General features: G+C 38.7%; 1 protein-coding gene across 2 annotated transcripts in view; it reads left to right on the top strand.

Moving 5' to 3' along the window:
- The window catches only part of LOC131072039 (uncharacterized), a 354,982-nt gene that overhangs the window by 10,678 nt on the left and 322,321 nt on the right, over window positions 1-21,983 (top strand). For both annotated transcript variants that reach the window (XM_059211052.1, XM_059211051.1), the window contains exon 2: window positions 11,937-12,195. In XM_059211052.1, coding sequence (XP_059067035.1) covers window positions 11,937-12,195 — 259 coding nt within the window. The remainder of the gene's footprint in view (window positions 1-11,936; window positions 12,196-21,983) is intronic.

Raw genomic sequence — 21,983 nt, 5'->3', positions numbered from 1 at the left:
AGTTGGTGGAAGCTGAGACTGAAAAACGTGTTTTGTAGACAAGTTTGGGTTAGGCACAGGAGGACTGTGATGGCCAAGGCAGCCATATTGGTGAAATCCGCACTTGAGCATCGGATGGTAGCAGAAAGGGGTTTCCAGGTGAGGACGCAACAAGTGTATAAGATCCGAGCCCGACTAGCGTCAGTAGTTCCTGCCATTCATCTCTATTTTGTATTAAGTCGTCGGAGTCGACTTCTTTTCTTGGGGGGGATGATGTTGTCGGGAATAATCATTATGTTATGTTTATGTTGTTGTCGGTAATAATGAGTTACGGCGGTCAGTTAGTTAGCCGACGGGTAGGTAGTTGGAGTCGCGACGGTTGTGTCGCACCCCTTCGGCTGTCATATATTGTACCGCCTCCGGGTGTTGGGGGACAGGTAATGTTAGTCGTGTCACATGTATTGTTGACAACGGATATAATATGAACATCCTTTGACATTAATGGAAAGCTTATTCTGGTACTTCTTTTATAATTGCATTGTACATTGCTGTTCGATTTCTGTATTCTTCCTGTTTACCCAGTAAGGTAAACATATAAGGCCGAGTCAACCTTATCCTCTAAGACTTGCAGTTGATCACTTTGACTCTGAGGAACAACAAGCTGGCGTCCAAAATCAGCTGCATGGGATGAAGTAACAGATTTGCTTCCAGGAGAGGGAAACAAATCTACATGAGAGCCATACTCCCAACTAGATGACACTATGCAAGTTCCATGTGAAATGGATGGAGTAACGTCGCGTACTAACACACAACTCTCTGGAGAGTCCACCACTGCCACACAAGAGCTATCAACAATCTGACCTGTATCATCTGTCATAGCACTAACCTCGAGAGAACCTGATGCAACAAGTGGTTCTCTACTGCTCTCAACCCAAATACTTATCCCAGCTAAGTCACCTGTACCTGCATTAGTGACGGATGTAACCACATCCTCAATGCACTCATCACTACAACCTGTGGGTGTAAACTCATCACCAAGTGATGCTATAGGAAACTCAAGTGTATCCACAGATGGTGAAGACTGTGCTAAACTCAACGCCACGGTAAGTTCCTCAACCTGTGACTATGACTCATGAAGGGCTGATTGAGTGCTCTCCAATGAGTCCATAGTCACCACAAGCTCATGGGTGAGCTCATCAACCTCCTCCTCCTTTCCCTTCAGTGCATCGTAGCAAGTGCAATCCCACTCGAGAAGATAATCCCTATCAGCAAGTAACTGCAAGTAATTCTGTTTCATTATCCCAATAGCTGCTCGGAGTGCATGGAACTCTGCTAGGGAAAGGTTACTATCACCGTGCTCATATGTCTCAGGAGTACTCCAACCAAAGGTCGCCAACATTTGTCGAGCAACATCAAAATGCTCCAAAGCTGTAGCAATCATATCATCATTAACCTTCAACTGCCTAGCCAAATTATGATACCCCTGTGACTCATTCTTTCCACCCAAATCTGCACTATGGTATGAAACTGAATCAACATCACTCACCTCGTGATCAACAACATCATGTGTGCAATCAATTGTGCACACATCAATATCTAAGGTACTGCTGCTATGTACCTTGTAGGATGGCTCAACTGGCAAGGTAGAAGTTGTTGTTATGACAATATCTTCACACACTTCCACTTCCAATGTAACTACATGGCCATCCAACTCATGATTCTGGGATCCTATGCCAAAGCATGAATCTTCAAACTTGTTTTCTAAGGTCTGATTTGAAAATTCAGACTCTAAATGACATGAATCCACATCACACATTACCCCATTAGTACCCAAATCTCAAGTACCTTCATGCGACAACTTAATAGAAGCATCTTGCACATGTGTAGTCATTGCTCTCTTGTGCTGATGCAAAATTTCATCACTGCTGTCATGTAGATCAGAACTCTTATGAGCCAAAATTCCCATGCAATCCTCATTCTTGACACTTGTATCACGAGTGCCAATACTCAAGGTCACTTCCACAACACTTTCTGAACTTTCCATGACTTTCAAATCATCATTACGCTCAAGTGTAAGGCTGCTGTTATGAAAATCAGACTTGTTATCATGACTGATAACAACTTCTTGAGTGCCAATAATCACCACATTCTCTTCAAGTTTCACCTTTTTATCCTTAAAAATAGATGTCATATACTGAGCAATTCTATCAAGTTTTGCAGGGTGTGAAATCAATTCATCCAGCTTCTTCTGGTTTTGTTTTAACTTTTCCAATGAGGAATACACTTGCTTCATATTCTGGATCCACTGATTCTAGGTACTTGAAGTAACCATAATTAACTAGCTGAATCAATCTACCCAACAGTTGGCAGGAAACCACTATGATACCACTGTAATATCCCTTGGCTAATCTGACCCTATTTCGCTTATTTGAACCCCAAGGAATATTGTCAAACACTTGGCATACAATGTTTGAAGCCGCTGTAGTGAATTCTTTATTTGTTTTCTTTGGGTTTGTACACTGCAAATGAAGTTATGGAAAGCTTCTAACAATGCAAAGTTGTTATAGAAATGATATGCTAGCTGTTTTAGACCTTACACACACACATGGAATGACTGAAATTAACTAGTACAGCTAGTAGACATTAAGACAAACACTTGTCATGCATCCCAAAGTACACCTACAACCATTAGGCATTTAAGCAAACAGTTGGCATGAAAGCTAAGTGGCTGATCAATGTTGAATGTCACCTGGAATATCAATCGACCCCAATCTGTAGGTGATGAAGGCGGCTACAGGGGTTTGAAGAATGTAGAAGAAGCAGCCAAAGACTCCTTATTCAATCTTCATCATAAATCTGAACAAACATCTCCAATTTGGTCTCCACAAAGACCACAAAATTGGGAAGGTACTGTAACACAACACTATAGCAGCAAATAAACCCTCTGTATGATGTTCTCAGTCTGCCATATACATATGCCCTCAGCTATGCCAATAAATCTGAAAATAAATCTCCAATCAGCAAAATGTCAACTTTTGGATGAAGCCAACCCTAGGAGCAACTTCAGATGAATATCTCACACCCTCAGATTGCTGATGCAATGAAGTCTTCACGCTCTCCAATGCCGATACTCTGGACAAGCTGCGGAAACCCCAACTTCTTCTCCAAAGCCAAGAGACAAGTCTTCTCATAAAAAAATAACAATGATCAATCCCCCTTCTCTTCTTTTCAAAAGCCTTATATATATTTCCCATGAAGGTTCAATTTTCTCCAATAAGGCATTAAATCAATTAATGATATTAAATAACATTTAAGGATATAATATTTTCACTTTGTCATTTAATATTTCACCTTCATAAAAGAGCCGCAATTAATTAATTAAATGGTCCCCTTTAATGATACTTGTACCCTTAGTTAAGTTATAATATAAAATTATACTATAACTTAATAATATAAGCTCAAAACATTAATGTTTATTTAAACTAAATAAACATTAATATCTCAATTAATACTCAACATTTTCAAACGCCGTCTGAGCTGGGAGTTGACATGATGAAGCTGCATATGACCATACCCCTTTACTACAAATAGAAGGGGTCCATCTCTAACATCTCAAACTTACTATAAATAGTAAGTATAGCAAATGAAGTCCAAATGATACCAAACGAAAGCCAGATTGGAACACACTGAACTTTGGAGACGATACAAGCCTTGGGAGACCCTTTATCCATACTCATTAGCCTGCGAGGGTCAGAATGATAGGCTAATCACCCAAAAACCATGTTTGCTAAAATGGGGACATTACACGTAGAGATTAGATCACAAATCATTGTTATTGCAGGCTGTCTCATTACTATTCGATTGTGGTATGCATAAATATGTGTCTATTATGTATTCTTGATATATGGGCTATAGTATTTGTGTAATGATGTATTTAATGAATAATCCTCAGTAAATTGATATAGGCAATTATGTGGAATGACTAGATTCCCAATTTGTTTGTCAATTTGTTGTGACCAACCATGAGGTTAGGAAAGGAATACAAGAAGGGAGAAACTGTTATGAGGTCCCGTTCTAGGCATGCCACCTCATGGTGGTGATGGATAGGCCCATGAGGCCAAGGGGGTGCAAGGAGTGCCCCACCCTTGGGCTTAGAAGGGAAGGATGCTTCATATACCCTATTGTGACTTCCCCACCAACCTCGGCAAGGGCTGATTATTGGAATGAATTCAAAGGGATCTCATTCATAGACGACAAATAAAGAGGCACGAGTAGGGAGAGCGAATACAAGTGTCCTCACTAGGTACATTACCTCATGAAGGATGGATGTCGAAAGGCCACATGAGGTCAAGAGGGATGGTATATCCACTCTTTGGCCTAGGGTAGAGAGTCGCTTTTGGCGCCCTATCATGTCCCATTATCCAGGCCATTATGATTGAACCCCGAATAATAAATTATAGATATTATATGATTAAGATTGTTGTGAATATATGTGATCTAACTCTAGTAGTAATAATTGATATCGAGTATTGCCCTTTGATTATCTAACATGATTGTAGCATCTGAACTAGGATCTATCTTGTTTAGCAATTTAAGTCGGTAAATGAAATTTCTAACTCTATTCTATTTCTTGTTTTACTTGGAAATTGTGAGTTATGGCAAAAACTAGGGTGTTCACAAAAAAGGGGACATTGCAAGTGGTATCTGAGCATTGTTCCTACTAGAATGAGGGACGAGTAATAGTTGATGCAACTTAGTCAAAGGGCTTTAAGGGCTCTAGAAAGGGAAAAGAAAAAAATGCAAACCAAGACAACACAAGGGGGGAACAAATGAAACATTAATTGAGGGCTTCTATCGAGAAAAATGAACAAACAACTGAAGCCCCTCTTCAAACCCTACAAAATATAAGCATCAACGTGAATACTTTTAGACTTAACCAAAGAAATGAGAGAGATGTCACTCCTAGCAAATCTGAAAGTGACAATAGAACTACATTAAGATCAACCTCAGAAACAACTCCGTCTCTCTTCTTAACTAGGAAAAGGCCATCAAGGGAAGATGAGGAGATTAACAAACCCAATCCTAATTTGAATGAACTTGCCAAAGCTTATGCAAGGCTTGATCTGGAAGTCAAGAGGACCATCCCCTTTATGGTACATTATGAAGCCAAAACAAAGAGTATTCATAGAAGGGGGAAGAATCAAACTAATCAATATTTACGACACAAAGTAGGAAAATTGACAATCCCTAACTTTGATGGGGTAGGAAAAATCACGGCCCATGCATGGATCCAAAAACTAGAGACCTACTTGACCCTTAACCGCATGTTAGAAGAAGATGCCATTACTTTTGCCATATTGCATCTAGAAGGGGTCGCTCGTGATTGGTGGCACTATGGCCTAATCACCCAAAACCATCAAAGCATAAAGACCTATGATGCCTTCAAGAAAAAACTCATAGAGAGGTTTGACCAAAAACATCACCAAAGATACCTTAAAGAGCTAACAAGAATAAGGCAAGAAGGAACTCTTGAAGATTATGTGACAGAGTACCAAAGACTAGCAGTCATGGTACCCGAAATATCTGATGAAAGGCTTACCTACCTATTTTTAGAGGGATTGTCGAATACCTCCCATGGCCTAGTAAGTGCCTTAGACCCTACCACACTCCATGAAGCAATCCTAAAGCTACTCAACTTGATACTACCAAAGTAAAGGAAAAAGATCACTCCAAATAAATGACATCGAGAGATAAGCATTTATATGGAAAGGAAGGGCATGAAAGAATATTTCTTTCTCAAGGAGCTCGACAAGAACTTTGAAAGAAAAATCTATGCTTCAATTGCAAAGGGTGATGGGAGCGTGGACATTTAATTTGCATATGGGACTAAAGACTCCCGTTGATGTGCGTTTTGTGAGCACACCAACACAAAATAAAGTTTTTCAATGGTCACTTTATCCTCTCTTGATCAAAGTTCAATTGTATGCTAAGACTGCAATAAGTTCAAACAATTGACTCCAAGGTTCTGATTATGCAATGGATGTGACTCAGTTGGCTTGATGTGATATGTTGGTAATCCAAGGGGACTTATGTTTGGATCATTCTTTCACTTCTTTGCTGTGGTTGGAACTTCATCATCAGATATAGCAATTCTGTGATGCTTCTGCTTTGAATGAACTGAAATTTAAAGGGGAAAGGGTTAGAAAGATCTAAATCTACTCCTAAGGGTAGTGATATCAATAGATAGTGCTCTAATGGACGAATTCCAAATAAACCAAATTCTGCTTTGCCAAGATTAACTACAACTACACAAGAACTGGTGCAATCTTCCAAGGATGTTGAAGGATTTTCACATTGAGAAAGTTTATTTGAATACCCAAAAGGGCGCAATCCAAACGACTATCCACAATCGAACTTAGCACAAATTAGTGGCTCAGGCTAACTTTACACTGCAACTTATAATCAACAAGATGCAAAAAGTATGAACCGTGGAAATTCATCAAACACCATTACATTCTCCATTGAAATGAAAACACTACTCTAAGTGAGGAAGGTGAAACCATACAAGTTTTGAAAAATAATGTAAGTGAACACCATTAGAGAACAATGCATCATTGTTATTATCTTAAAAACTTTTGCAACAGTTTCATACAAATCTCCTCGCTTACAAATGAAGGGGTCACCCCTTATATAGCCCTCCAGCCTTGATTACATGCAAACCCTCATACCCTAATTAGGGTTTGCCCCAAAAGATTCCACATACATGATGCAACAAGGTGGGAATGAACATTAATGACCCATTATGCCCATTAACAATTTACTACATTCTTGCCAAAAATGACATCAATTTGTGCATTAAATGCACCATTTTCCATCAAATCTGCCCAATACATCATAAATGCAATAAATATTTCTCCATGCAAAATTGCCCATGATGCCATAATTACACCATCATCTCCTAAACGCGACGGCTACATGCAAAATATGCTCCACCACTCCATTAAGTATGACGGCTGCCATGCAATGAATTAGCCACCACCTTGGTCAAATATTCCAGCAATGAATGCAACACTATGCCTTCATGTACTTAATAGATTCTTGCCATGCAAATGGACCCCATCGTCATTTATAATTTTCTTGGTTGTGCTTCATTAATACGGAATATTCCCTGTGCATGTTGGCAACTCATTCTTTACAAGAATATTTTCATTCGGGGCTCACAAAAGACATTTTGGAAGATTTTCTTGCCTTGGAAGAATTTTAACAATCTTTTCCACTTTTGAAGGATTCTTGTACATCCAGAATTCGAGGAGAGAGAAAATATTTGTAGAGAGATTTTGTCCTTGAGGAAAATTTATGTGCACACTTCATCTTGAGGGAAGGTTTTCTTGACCATTGACCATTTTCTTTGCGCTTAAGGAATTTTGTCCTATCCTGATTCTTGGAGAGAGAAAATTCTCACACTTAGCCAACTTTTTTCGTGCTTTGAAATTCATCATCTTGCGCACAATTCCACCTTGGGGAAGAATTTTTTTGAATTTTGAGCTTTTCTTCTTGAACCTTGATTTTCACGTCCTGCTTCCAACCCTAGGCACATTTTGAGTTGGAGAAGAAATTTTGGAAATTTGTTCCTTGAGGAAGGAATTTCTAACACTCAGTCAATTTTTCACTTTTTCCAAGAATTCTGTCCTGAAGTAAGGAATTTCCAACACAGTCAATTTTTCACTTTCTTGGAATTTATTTAACTTGGGTGTAATTTTCTCCTCGGGAAGCAATTTTTGATCAATTCATCACCTTTTCTATTTTTTAGGAATTTTTTCCATTTTGAGCTTCGGAATTCAGGAGAGAGAAAATTCTTTCTCTTAGCCAATTTCTCTTTCATCTTGAAATTTATTCATCTTTGACGAATTTTCCATCCCTGAAAGAGATTTTTCCAATTTTTTCCTTGCCATGGATTCTACTTTCAATTCATCCTCGGACGAAATTTCATGTTGAGAGGGAAATCTTGAATTTTTTCCTTGACTTGATTTCTATGCCTTCCTTCCAATGTCAATTCTATGTTGTGGAGGAATTCTTCATTAGGAAAGAAAATTCTTCCTTACCCTTGTCCAGCGTTTCATCTCCAACTTGGTCGCTCATTCACTGGCCTAGAGGAATTAAGCGTTGCTTGTTTGGTCTTTTCTTGGTTATGTGGAACAAAGACAAAATTGGAAGGAGTTCATGGAATTGGCCGATTGATATTCTAGCCACTTAAGTAATATTTTCCTATGTGGCGTATGGATTTCCTTCTTGTAACCTTCAGAAGTTCGATTGTGAATGAATTGAAAGCTTGGGAGTAGGACAAAAGAGTGAGCGCTACAGCCAAGGTATGAATCGTGGTACTTAGGAGCTGCCATGTGCATCAAGAGGAGGTTGTTCCAAAATAAATCTTCAAATGGGCGCATACAAGACAAGTAATGGCCCAACTTTAGAAGACAAGTGAATAAATTGCTGAATTTCAGAAGACTTAGTTATGCCTTTCCTCAACCCATGGAATATATGGTCTTTGGTTGTTGAATAAATGGATGAATGAAAGATTTTAATGATGTCCACGAGACTAAACAGCCAATGGGACCAAGACAAACATTCTTAAATTATCTTCAGATTCTTTTCGATGTTGGCTCTCCTACTATTGATTTTGACAAGGAGGCTGGCCGTCTGATTAATCCTATCTTCCTCAAATAACTGGTGCATATTGTCAACCTTTAAGCCGTTTTCGTACTAAGTGAGGATATCCTCATAAGTTGTGCATGCCATGATGGAGTGCCATTCCTTTTCCACCACTCCCTTAGTGCAGAAAATGCAAATTCTTTCCTCCCAAGTTTCCTTGGGTGTCTGGCATCTACCGGTCTGACACCTAGGATGATGCGAGCCTGTTCTCAATTGTGCAAATAACAGCCTCGCTTTCCCTTTAATGGCTGCCCCTAAATATGTTTTTTCACCATGATCCTTTTTTGGGTTAAACTCTTTGATGTAGTATGCTTTCTTTCGCCCAATCTGTTTTGTCCATATGGCAGTTTGAAATGTTTTAGTCATAGCTTTTTATTTCAACAGTAGTGTTAGGATGTTCATGTAAATTGATGCCCCACTTGTTCATCCAATTGTTGTTTTTCTTCATCCACGTTTTCTTCCTACGGTCTAGCGTCTCTTCCACAACCATTTTAGGCCAATGATTGTTATCCATGTTTTCAACCTTCTTTACATAACTTATCAACTGGGTTATTGCCGATGCTTCCAATGGAAAAGTTCCTGCTTCAGCTAAAAGAATTTCATATGGGACTGTGCTTTTAACCTTGAGATTGGTTGTTATTAGATGGTTCTGAATTCTTTCTAGCTGTCTCCAACTACAGTTTGACATGCTGCTTCCCCACACTTCACAGCCATACAGGACCACCGGTGTGACAAGCAAATCAAAAAGGGTTTTCTTGGTTTTCCAATCCCAAAGTTCAGCTTTTCTACACCTATTTTGAAGTAAGTGTGAAGCTTTCCAACCTCCCCGTATCCTTTTTCTTTCTAGCTGTCTCCAACTACAGTTTGAATGAAACAAGAGTCGATCAGCACTATATGCCTTGCTTAATGCGAGTTGGAGCTTCTGTGGACAGCGAACTCATCACTGGAGGAAGTGGAGTAATCTGGCTCTAATTTTGTGCTTTCAGTCATCAACTACAAGCTCGTACTGGTAATTCTGTTATGTATTCTTACAGCTCTGACTGAGGTTTATTATGAAGAGGATACATATTTGCAGGACCGTATGAAGAGGATACATATGACATCTTCTGTGTGCCTGGACTATTTTGATATCTGATTTTAAGTTGCTGCTGTGTAATTTGGACTGCTGTAACTCTACTTCCAGATCCTTAATTGTGTTTCTGGGCACTTGGAACTTGCATTCAGAGTTAGCACCTGAGTTTAATTTTGATTATTAAATTAAAAGGATTTGAATATTATTCATGTTCTTTGTTTCAGAGTAACAACATGTATTGAATATTTGAGTCTGTATCAGACCTTTTGCAATCTATTTCAGTCTGGTAATCGTTTTCTTTCAAAGAGATTGAATGGACGAAGTCCTTTTTATTACTCTATGCAATCGGCTCATGCTTGAGTTTAAGTTAAAAATCAAATGTGTTGAGAATACATTTATTTTCAAAATTCAATAAATCATTATCACAGAAGCTGCAGACTCCGAAAGAAAAACCAAAAAACATAAGCATGAAAATTGTTTGACTTTATGTCTGGACATTGAACCATTGGAAGGTAAGAGGGAAAGTGTAAAAAGTTTTGTGCAGAACAAGGGTAGAGTCTTACATAGATACTCTTCCAAGTAGGTATTGGTCTTCTTATCATTGCATTATTTACAATCTTAGAACAACCCTGAACCTCAATATTTGCATTATTTGGCATTTTTTTAACTGTGTATGAGGGCCTCTAATTTTTTAAATATTTTTAATGGTTGAATTATTGTCTTAGTTATAGGCAAATTTTTTTTCTCATTTCTTGTTCATATGTATGCCTACTGCCAAAAACCAACTTGGAAATCTTCTAGTTCATCACTCTCCAAATTTATGTGGGATACTCTTTCCCTCTTTGAGTTGGCTCTTCTCAAGCTCATCGCTGCATGGTCAGGAAGCATTTACTAATTTCTTGTGGCTGTGTTGAATGCTGTCCACAGCTTCTGAGTGAATCTCACTTTCCCTTTTAAAATCATACTATTTCTTGGTCTCCCTAACTGTGACATCAAAGGAAGAATAGATTTCTCTGCTTGCCACAGTTGGATTGAGTTCTGTACTTCGCTCCACTCTTATCCATCTGTTACTGAGTCCTAAGGAAATTGACTAAAGGTCCTTGAACATGTGACACTCCATTGAGGACACCAAATATCACTAGAGAAATCACAATGAAATGATAGCTTCTCAAAAGTTTCACTTCTATGCTCGTATAAGATGCATCTAAAGGGCCATTTGAAACCTCTTTTTAACAAGTTGTCCCATGGTAGAATCTTCTTGTGTATTTCAAGCCACAAGAAGATAATTGATTTTGGTCAACTTTTTCTCTTCCAAATAGTTAACTAGTTAGCTTTTTATCTTTATAATTGCTAGTGAAAAGAACAGAGCCTTTTTCTACAGTATATTCTCTATTTTTTAGCCATTCTGTTTTCATAAATTATCAATCATTCTATGGATTTCTCAACCGCTACACTGTCCAACCTGATTTTTATTTGATGCCACTACTGTTGCATCCCTTTTCGTCACATCTAGGTTGTCATACTCTTGATTTTAGACACTTTATGTTGGGTAGAACTATGAAGGAGAATTAGAAGACAAGCATCTTCCCAAAATTTGCTTGCTGGTGATCCTAACATTCCATTGGAGGATTTTGTAACGAAACATCTGTTGGCCATGGAGATTTCCATGTAATTGACCCTAGATGGCTCCATGTTATGAAGAGATTTCTGCTCCGATAGCTTATTCAATAACGTATCTCTGTCTTTATGTACACTGAAAACTGTAGTTGGTATCAAACAGCTGTGTAAAAGTATTTAAACAAAGAACAATAAGGAACACAGAATACATTTGCAGTGGCCCAAAAGGGCTCAGATATTGTTAGTATACTTCATGGGCCCAAAGATCCTGAAGAGTGCTTATGTCTGTATCAACATTGGAAGTAGTGCCTGTCGGCATATGTCTTATATGGGTTGACACTGATTTCACAATTTGTTTTACTAGATTGTGTTTAATATATAAAAATTAATTGGTTGTCACATAAAGGTCACTTGTATATGTGTTGAGGCTTAATGGCCTATGTTACTATTGTTGAAAATATCTGGTCATGCAAAGGAAAGGGGTATCAATTATTAATAATAGATCTTTCACCTGGAAAACTGATCTAACATTCAACATCTGTTTATGTTATATGTTCAGCTGCAAATGCTTGGACATACTACAACCATTTCATATGTGGTTGAAATGGCAAAGTTAGTGCTTGAAGAGACTGGACTTCTCCCCCATATCAATGCAGGAGTTATTTCCCATGCTGAGATAGAAAGATTGAGGCAGTTCTCTGTTAGCCAAGGATTAATGTTGGAGTCTGTTTCGCAGAAGCTGTTAGAGTTTGGAGGACCTCATTATAATTGTCCTGACAAAGTACCAAAGAATCGTATTCAGATGATAGCCTTGGCAGGTAGGTTCATTTAAAAATATCAGCTTGTTCTTCCAGTTCTGTTTTTTAACTAATGGAATTGATCATTGAACTGTTTGTCTAGGATTTAATTAACTATTTTTCTTGAAATTTGTATTTGATAGCCTGGAAGAACTTAGATAAGATACACAGAGAGGATTCTGCCAATTTTTTTTATACAAGTTAAACTCAAAATTATATATACAAACATAGATCATTACTGTGTCCACGAACAGAAAGAACCAGCTCAAATTGCAAAAGCAGATCTAGCCTGGTAACTAACTAGCTTCCAAAAGGCAAAACAAGTGTCATAGAAGGTGTGGTTGAATTGTGGAGGCATGGCTATAGGGTGTACCAGAATTTTGCCAACATACCGCCTATTCCATCAGAAGGTAGATGTTCCAGATATATGCTAGAGGTTTTCTACAATGGCAGCAGGGCAGGAAGTGTCATGTCATGACTGTGTTAATAAAAGCCAAAACACAACCAACATATATTTACAAAGTAAAACTAGAACAATGTAAAATATGATTGACATAATTGAATATAGAAATAAAACATATAAATAGAAAACAAAATAATTTATTTTACTTTGTCAACATAAAAAAATAAAACAAATATCTATATATATATATATTATAATCTAGTTAATTCTCCTCTACGAGTCTGTCTCTCTCTAGTGTTTCCAAATTAAACTTCTGCAACAAACTATAGCCTGGAGGGGTGGGTGGCTATAGTAGGGGTTCACACCCGGGGCGATTTATTGCTGCCCATAGAAACCCCCTTAGAGTAGTGCATCTAGTATAGAGAATGAAGAGCAAAGTATTTAGTAAAGTGGTGCAGGAGCACCTAGGCTACCATCAAGCCTCTATGAGGCAAATTTTGAATCTTTTGTGTTTTGAAGTATGAAAGTTGTAACAAGGTCTTGAAAGGCCATATAAGATGTAATAAGTCCATATATGATGTAATAAGGTCATTGAGACTAATGGTTTGCATGTTGAGTCCTAATGGGGGCCATGTTGGCACATATTGACAAAATTGGCCTAATGTGGAAAATATGTCTCAATAGGTCAAGTATGATGTATGATGTTATGTAAGGGTTTTATGGACCTATTTGGACCTATTTGTGTCATTGTTGAGTCATTGAAGTCATAGGTTGGGTCTAGGATTAAAGTTAGCCAAAGTTGCTTATGTTGTCCAAAAATTGCTCAAGCAACTTTTTGTGTTTAAAGGGGTGATTAGGTGTTGGTTAGTACTGAAAGATCAAATGTTGGTTGTAACCGTTGGTGAGGGTATGAACACCATTAAATAAGCTTTTCCACGGCCTGAGTGAGGGTTGATGTGTATTGGGGAAGAAGACAATCAATAAAAAATTCATTTTTTTCTGCACTTTTCCTGAGAACTACCACGTGACAGTCTGATAAGAGGAATTTTTCATTGCAAAATTCACTCATTTTGCACTGATTGACCATTGGAGATGAGAGAGGAATGAACTACCTCTGATTTGGCTTTTGTATCATTCAGTTTCATTGAGTTTTTAAAAAAATATCTCAAATTTTGTAAAATCAGTCTAAACCCTTATCTAGGGTAACCCGAGATTGCTAAAAAATGCTTTTGTTTTGCTTTCATGTCAAATAAGTCACTCCAAATGAGTGGAAATGTTTTGTATATATACACTATAGTTGTCTTATGTTTTGCAGGGTACCATGAAGCATTTGGCACGTGTAATCATGATGATAAAGGACTGAAATTCTGTGTCTCAGTCTGAGAACACAGTGGTTTAATGAAGTTTGAATGAAGTAAGGGCATCAAAAGTGGTTTGGCAGGTTGGTGAGAGAGTTGGAAGGTGTAAGGAGGTGTCCCAAACAAAAACCAAGTAGTGACCACCAAAAGATCCAATTCAAAAGACCACAACCCGGGACTGTCCTAAGTCTCATGATGACTGCCACAGTTTGACAGTACTTTGTAACCACTGCACTTTACATGTTTAAGAGTGAACTTGGTGTTGAACTGGATATTAGAGGGTTGTAGGGTGTATTCTCATCTTCACCACTTGCATTTGAGGGGTTGAGAACACTTGGTGTAATAATGACTGTCCCAAAGTACATGACTGTCATAAAACATGTCAAGATTGTCCTAATGAGCAGTGTACTGATTGTGAATAAAGAGTAACCATGTTGGGTTGGTTGGTGGGTATAGGGTCAAGAGTAGGAGTGTTGTGAAGTCCTTGAAGGGATTTCCAAGAGTATATGTGGTTGGAGTAGCCATTGTATGTTGGAATGGAGTTTGGAAGTCCTAATTGAGCATGTACTAGGGTGAGTGACTAGTAGGAGGTCTTATGGTGTTGGAGTGCTCGAGGACTTGGGGTTTGGATTCATACATGTTGGAAAAGTCTATGTGAGCATGTTCCAATAAGTGGACGAGGGCTAAGAAGCATGAGTGTGATTTTGATGTGTTGTACCTTGTGAGTACTAATAACCTTGTGAGGGGTCTTGTGAGGTTTTAGAGGGTTATCACCTTATTGTATAGGTGAGTTGGGAGAAAGATCTCCCCCTATTGATTGAGTTCCTTGGATGCTCTGCATCATAAAGAAGTTATTTATTTTTAAATCTATAGACATCAAAATTTTTAAATACAGATTGATGCCAACAAATGATATATTAAAAAATAACATATAACAATACAATATTTAATACACTTTTCAAAGTATAAACCAAATAAAAGAATTACCAAAATAATAAAGTAATTAAAATAGCTCTTATGTAAAACAAAATAACTTATGTAAAACAAAATAACTTAGGTAAATAAAATAGCTTGAAACTGATATTTCTTGGTATTTTATTAGATAGATGTATTTAAGATATCTTTACTATTTTCCCATAACTTAGTTTAAAATTTCAATTAACTTATTTTAAAATTTCAATGAAATTCTCTTGGAAATAAAATTTCAAACGTCTGAGGAATTTGTTGCTAAACATTTGGGAAAGATTTGAATATCTTATGGCCCTCCTCAAGATTGATAGAGAATTTGCTGTCTCATTGAAAAGGTTTAGGCTTTATTGTCGAGTTCATATTCGATAATAGATGGTGAAATATGGGCATGCAGTTTGTCTACAGCTGTTGCTTTGTTAATGTTCCCCATAGGAGGACAAGCATATGGCCCAAATTTGTATGGAGAGAAAGGATTCCATGAATGTGGGAAAAATATGGCTAATTGAGAGAACTCCTATATGCCAATTTGTTAGATGAGGGGCATCGTAGGTTCAGCTGTTTCTTTGATTTCTGTGTTCCTCTACACTCATACCAGCCTATGGGCACAGTTCCATATGAGGTCGCAAGACAGATTATTGCTATCATGGGCTATCTTTATTTGGATAAACGTGGACTTATTGTATATCCTTGCACAGTTTTCAGAATTACACTTGTCTTATTCTGATCACGTAATAGCGTGAATTAAGTATGTTAAATTTCCTTGTGCACATCAGTGTTGTGCCATGGCTCTAAAACGTAGTACACTTAGCCCACATGGCTAATCATCTCAAACACATGTTTGTTTTATACCTTTAGAGATATTTTAGAACATGATGTGCATGCATGGTTCATGCTATTGCGGTAGTTAAAATATCAATAGCCCTATGATTATCGAGCTTTAAGGTCATTCTACTCAAAATTACATATTATATGGATGACACTTAAGTTAAAACAGATAGATGGTCCTTTTTTACCCACTTGTTTGCCTTGTTATTTCTTTACTTGGTCACTTTGGGATTGGAAATTAAAAAAGTCTTGTTTTTAATTGTCTAGATATCTTCTGTTTCTAAAAGTTTTGTAAAATGGAGCAAGGGAGTGTTGGTTGTTCCAACTGATAATTTAAATTCCTCTAAAGATTTTGCCATTTTTCTTATGATTAAGGATTTAAAGTCAGTGGCCAATGAATGGGAGTCAATTTAGGGTTGAATTCCCCTACACTTCTGGTTCTGCAAGACCAAGGGGGATTTCCCTATACGATACCTAAGTATATAATTTTCTAACAATTGAGGTATTGTTTAACAGAGATGCTCTCATATTGAGATCAAGAACTGACAAACTTCAACACAATTTGGTGTAATTTCTTGATGTTGTGCACTGCTGGTCCTGAGAGCATATATGCCTACTTCAAACAAAAGGAAAATGCTGAAAACAAGGATATTCATTCAAAATTTATGAGTGATTCTATCTGATGGAGTTGAAGCTTTTTGATCAGTGCCTAGCCTGGGTTACAGAGTCAGATTTAGGATTAAAAAACACCAATATATCATTTGAATTTTAGATCATAGGGTTCCCAATATCAATGCATTACATTAATACATCCAATTGATATCCAAATTCAGTTCTACTTTCAGATCCATAGCATTTCATTCAAACCTTTATATCTTATATAAAGCTGTTTAATCCTCTCCTTGAGAAGATGCAGAAAACAAGACACACACTATGCAAAGGACACAAAATTATTACGAAGTAATTCGTAAAATATTTTCTTCATATTAACAGAGATCAATAGATGTTTATATACAAGAAGAAAGACAATGTTTCCTTAGGAAACGATCGTGAAGAATAGAAACATTCTATTCTAGCTAACAACTAACTAAGTCTTTACAGAATATTACAGTAGATAACCATTAACAATAAATGGAAACTATCTATTATCGTAATACCCTCCCTTGATGGTTAATCTATCCACTACACCAAGCTGTCCTCTGAATTTGGCAAACTTATCTGGACCAAGTGGCTTGGTGAGAATATCTGCAGTCTGATCCGTTGTAGGAACATACTACAAGTCTATGATCTTGTCTTCAACCAGCTGCCGTATGTAATGACAATGAACATCTACATGCTTGGTTCGTTCATGGAAGACTAGATTCCGTTCTAACTTGATAATGCCATCGTTACCAACAAACAAGGTGGTCGGTCTTGCTGGTGACGTCTGCATATCCCCAAGCATCCGACGAAGGCAGACAACTTCACAACCTGCCTTAACTGCCCCTTTGTATTCGGCCTCTGTAGAGGAGAGAGAAACAACTTGCTGCTTCTTATTGGTCCATGTGACGGCATCGGATCCCAAACTAAATACATATCCAAAAGTTGACTTTTTATCGTCAACAGAGCTGGCCCAATCTGAATCTGTGAATCCACGGAGTCTAGGATTAGAACTCCAAGAGTAGAGAATTCCATAATCAGTAGTGCCCTTCACATAACGAAGGACACGCTTTGCGGCTATCCAATGATCAGCCTTGGGAGCTGTCATAAAGCGTGAAATGTAGCTGACTGCGAAGTTGATATCAGGTCTAGTAGCAGAGAGGTAGATGAGACTACCTACTAGTTGCCTGTATGTAGTATCATCAACGGGAGGAGAATCAGACTAGGCTGATAACTTCAGACCTTTATCCATAGGTGTAGATGCAGTCTTGCAATCCTGCATACGAAACTTGTCTAACAGAGCCCTAGCATATTTAGACTGAGAAATGAATATACCAGAAGGCTGCTGCCAAACCCCAACACCTAGGCAATAGTGCATGAGCCCAAGGTCAGTCATGTCAAACTGCCGGTGATGATCAAATCATCCACATAAATGACCAGAAGGATGATATCACTGTCAGTAGTTTTGATGTACAAGTTTAAGTCTGATGAACTCCTCTTGAAGCTTTGATCACTGAGGTACTTATCAATTTTTTATGTACCATGCCCTAGGGGCCTGCTTCAAACCATAGAGAGCTTTCACGAGTCTGAGAACCTGGTGTTCTTTACCTGCAACATTGAAATCTGGAGGCTGCGTCATGTAGACCTCTTCTTGTAGGTCACCATTCAGGAAAGCACTCTTGACGTCCATCTGATGGTCCTTCCAGCCAAACTGTGTTGCCATGGCTAAAACTGTGTTGCCATGGCTAGAACTAATCTGATAGTGCTCATCTTTGCGGTAGGAGCAAAGGTCTCCTCATAATCAATGCCCTGACGCTGAGAAAATCCCTTTGCAACTAAACGAGCTTTGTACTTATCCAAAGTACCATCAGACTTGTATTTGATTTTGTAGACCCATTTGCAGCCAATGGGTTTCTTCCCTGGTGGAAGATCAGAAAGTTCCCAGATGTGATTCTTCAATAGGCTTTGGTGTTCAAATTGCATAGCCTGTTCCCACTCTAGAATACCTTTGGCCTCGGAGTATGTCTGAGGTTTAAACACACTGTGAATGTTGGCCATGAGAGCAATTAACTGTCCTTGCAAGTTTGCTCTTTTTTCGAGCAGTTCTCCCATCGATGAGTTCATCATCCCGAAGATTAGCAAGTGTCTTGGCCCACCATTTAGGCCGGAGAGGAGAAGGACCAACATTAGCATCAGGAGATGCTCTATGATCAGGTTCCTCATCAGAAGAATCTGGATCAAAATCAGGTGAAGCATCTGCAAATCTGGGTGATCTTGCAGGAGAAGCCGGAGGTGTATGTACAGGAATCATCGGGATAACTGGAGCTACTGGAGCTGTAGGAGCCCTCCCATCAGGTGGACCTAATGGAAGTCTAACTCCCAAATCATGAGCCTTTCATAGGTTGGTCTGCTGAATCAGGAACATGAGAGACAAGCATGAAGGGTCCTCGTTGCTCATCAAAGACTATATCACGACTATACAGGAGACGAGATGTCTCAATGTTGATCAAGCGGTAGGCTTTGTGAAGACTACAGTATCCAGTAAGCATAAGTTTCTGGCTCTTGGCATCCAACTTGGTGCGTGAAGCATCATGAATCCAAAGATTCCAAACATAAGCAAGGGAGCCAAAAACCTTCAGATGATTGATTTTGGGATTGCGACTTGACCAGGCCTCTTCTGGAGTCTTGCCTTTGACTGCCACAGTGGGTGACCAGTTCAAAAGGTAGACTGCATTGTTAACTGCTTCTGCCCAAAACTGCTTTGGAACATGTCTGTGGTCAAGCATGGATCTAGCCATCTCAGTGATTGTTTTGTTCTGACGTTCAACTACACTGTTCTGTTGGGGTGTGGTTAACTGGCGCTTAATGCCATGAATATCACAAAAGCTAGAGAATTCATTAGAACGAAATTCCCCCCCATTATCTGATCTAAGAGCAATAATAGATTTCCCAAACTCTTTTTCAACTAGAGGTTTAAACTTTTGAAATACAGTAAACGCTTCTGATTTCTTTGCAAGAAAATAGACCCACATTTTTCTATTGAAATCATCAACAAACAACAGAAAATACCTGGACCCAAGAACAGAAGGAGTAGCCATAGGGCCGCAGATATCAACATGAACAAGCTGAAGTACCTGAGAAACCTGCCATGAATTGCCACTTTTGAAGGGTGTGCGATGTTGCTTCCCAGCCTGGCATGCATCACAAACTCCAAGCTGCTGAGTTTGAATCTCTGGCAATCCGAGGACAAGCGCGTCCTGAGCAAGCTGAGCAAGATAGCGCACATTTAAGTGCCCATATCGCTGATGCCAAAGTGTACTGAGAAAAGATTGTTGAGCAGCCATAGCTAGGTCTTGAGAAACACCAGAATCTGCAAGTCTGAAAAGAAATGATCCTCAAGACCAACTGCAACAACTGACTGAGTCTCCCAATTAGTGATGGTGCACTGATGTGAATTGAAGGAGACATCCAACCGTGGAGAGTGTCGCAGCATCTGATTGACTGAGAGTAGATTGAGTTCCATCCCTGGAACGCGGAAGACATTGAGAAAAATGAGATTCCGCCCAACAGACTGAATCTGAATGTTGCCTTTGCCGACAACCATGTATTCTTCCCCGCCACCAAATATAACATAATCTGAATAAGGCTGGTAGTCAATGAACTAGTCTCGATGGTGGGTGAAATGACGAGAGGCACTTGAATCAATATACCAGGCAGATGATTTGACATGATCTGCGGGTCTTTTAGCCATGAAGGCGTAAAAGGCAGATTCTGTTTGCTTAGTGTGCTCTGCACTATTCGCTTTGGGCTGCGAACTAGATTGCTTAGCTTGGGCAGCTAAGCGCTTCCGACATTCAACCTTACTTGTGGTAGTAGTTGCATTGAATGTTCTTTTTCTTGGAGCAGAGGGTTTTTGCTAAGAAGACTGCTGAGAATGAGACTTGCCCTTATCCTTGTGAAAAGATTTAGCAGCAAAGGCTTGTTCTGTGGAGGTGGAGCTAGAACTGCTATCGAACTGTTGTGTCCACCGATCTTGTTGAAGCAAAAGTGTGCAGAGATCTGTGTTGAGAGTTTCGATAAAATGCGCGTAGGAATTGGGTAAACTTTTAAGGGTGATTACCACAATGTCCTCTTCCTCCATTATGCGTCCAATGGCAAGTAACTGATCACAAATTTCTTGAATCCTATTCAAGTGATCCTGGAGCGATTTCCGCTCATCCATGACAATAGAAAACAGAGTGTTCTTGAGAAAGAAGGCCCTGCTTTTATCTGAAGTCTCATGTAGGGTTTTGAGATGCCCCCATATCTCGGCAGCTGTTTTGTCGGATGGAATCTGAGGGAGTTGATCATCAGCTCCGGATAATTTGAGAAGCATCACTGCCTCTTGATTATGCTGGTCATATGCAACCTGATTAGGACCAGTTGTAGTCAGATGCTGAGTAGTACCCAGAAGCATCAGATCGCTGCTGTGATATTCGAAGATGGTTAGCATCCGTTGCTTCCACGTGCTATAGTTTTGACCATTGAACTTCTGATTTCCCTCGAGCAGAATATTCCATCAGAGATGCCATTGCACAAATTTCTATGAAAAACTGAGAAGGCACGTACTTGAGGCAAAGTGTCAGAGGACCTAGAAAAAATGAAGAGGCACCTAGAAGAGAGCTTGAAAAACCCAAAAAGAATATGTTGGAATCTGGATTCGTTGGCTTGAAAATCGAGGCACCCAAAAAAAACGGACGATAGCCCAATTGAGCTCTCGAAAAACCCATCACGAATCTATGCTCAGAAATTTTTTTCGACTGAATTTGGAGGGTCAAAACCCTAGCCGAAAGTCAAAAAACGCGGGTTTGACCAAGTTACAGGTTGCAGAAAAAAATGGCGGGTTTGTATTGCGTTGAAAAATGCCGAAAATCCTTGCCAAATAGACGCGCGGGGTTGCTGCAGCAGGCAAAAGACGCGCGGGGTGACGCGCGGCACAAACCAAACCGGGGCGAAAGCAGAGATCAATCGAGCAGGCCGCGCAAAAATACTTCGTGATTTTGCAGATACAGGGAGGTCGCGTTAGTACGACCCTGCAAACAAGAAGAATCCCGTTACACGGGATGAACATAGTCCTTAACAACCTCGCCAAGAACAAATTTCGAAAAATAGAAGATTTCAAAAAAACAGAAAAAAATCTTCACGAATTTTTGTTTGAAAATCTTTTGAAAACAAAAAATTTCCAAAAATCTGCAGCAAAACCAAGAGGCCCGAAAAATCTCAGAAAAGATTTCACAAATTCTTTATTCAGGCTCTGATACCATATTATGAAGTAATTGGTAAAATATTTTCTTCATATTAACAGAGATCAATAGATCTTTATATACAAGAAGAAAGACTATTTTTCCTTAGGAAACGATCGTGAAGATTAGAAACATTCTATTCTAGCTAACAGCTAACTAAGTATTTATAGAATATTTCATTATATAACCATTAACAATAAATAGAAACTATCTATTATCGTAATAAAAATGAAGTCAAGAAAACTTGTTTATTAATTTCAAAATAGTTTGAACAAAACAGTAAGGACACAATTGAATCAGACATTGTGTATTTGATTGGTCATTTTGATCAAA

Source organism: Cryptomeria japonica, chromosome 9, assembly GCF_030272615.1.
Source record: "Cryptomeria japonica chromosome 9, Sugi_1.0, whole genome shotgun sequence".
Lineage (NCBI taxonomy): Eukaryota > Viridiplantae > Streptophyta > Pinopsida > Cupressales > Cupressaceae > Cryptomeria > Cryptomeria japonica.
Note: the sequence above shows the minus strand (reverse complement) of the source record. Positions and strands in the feature narration are given on the sequence as shown.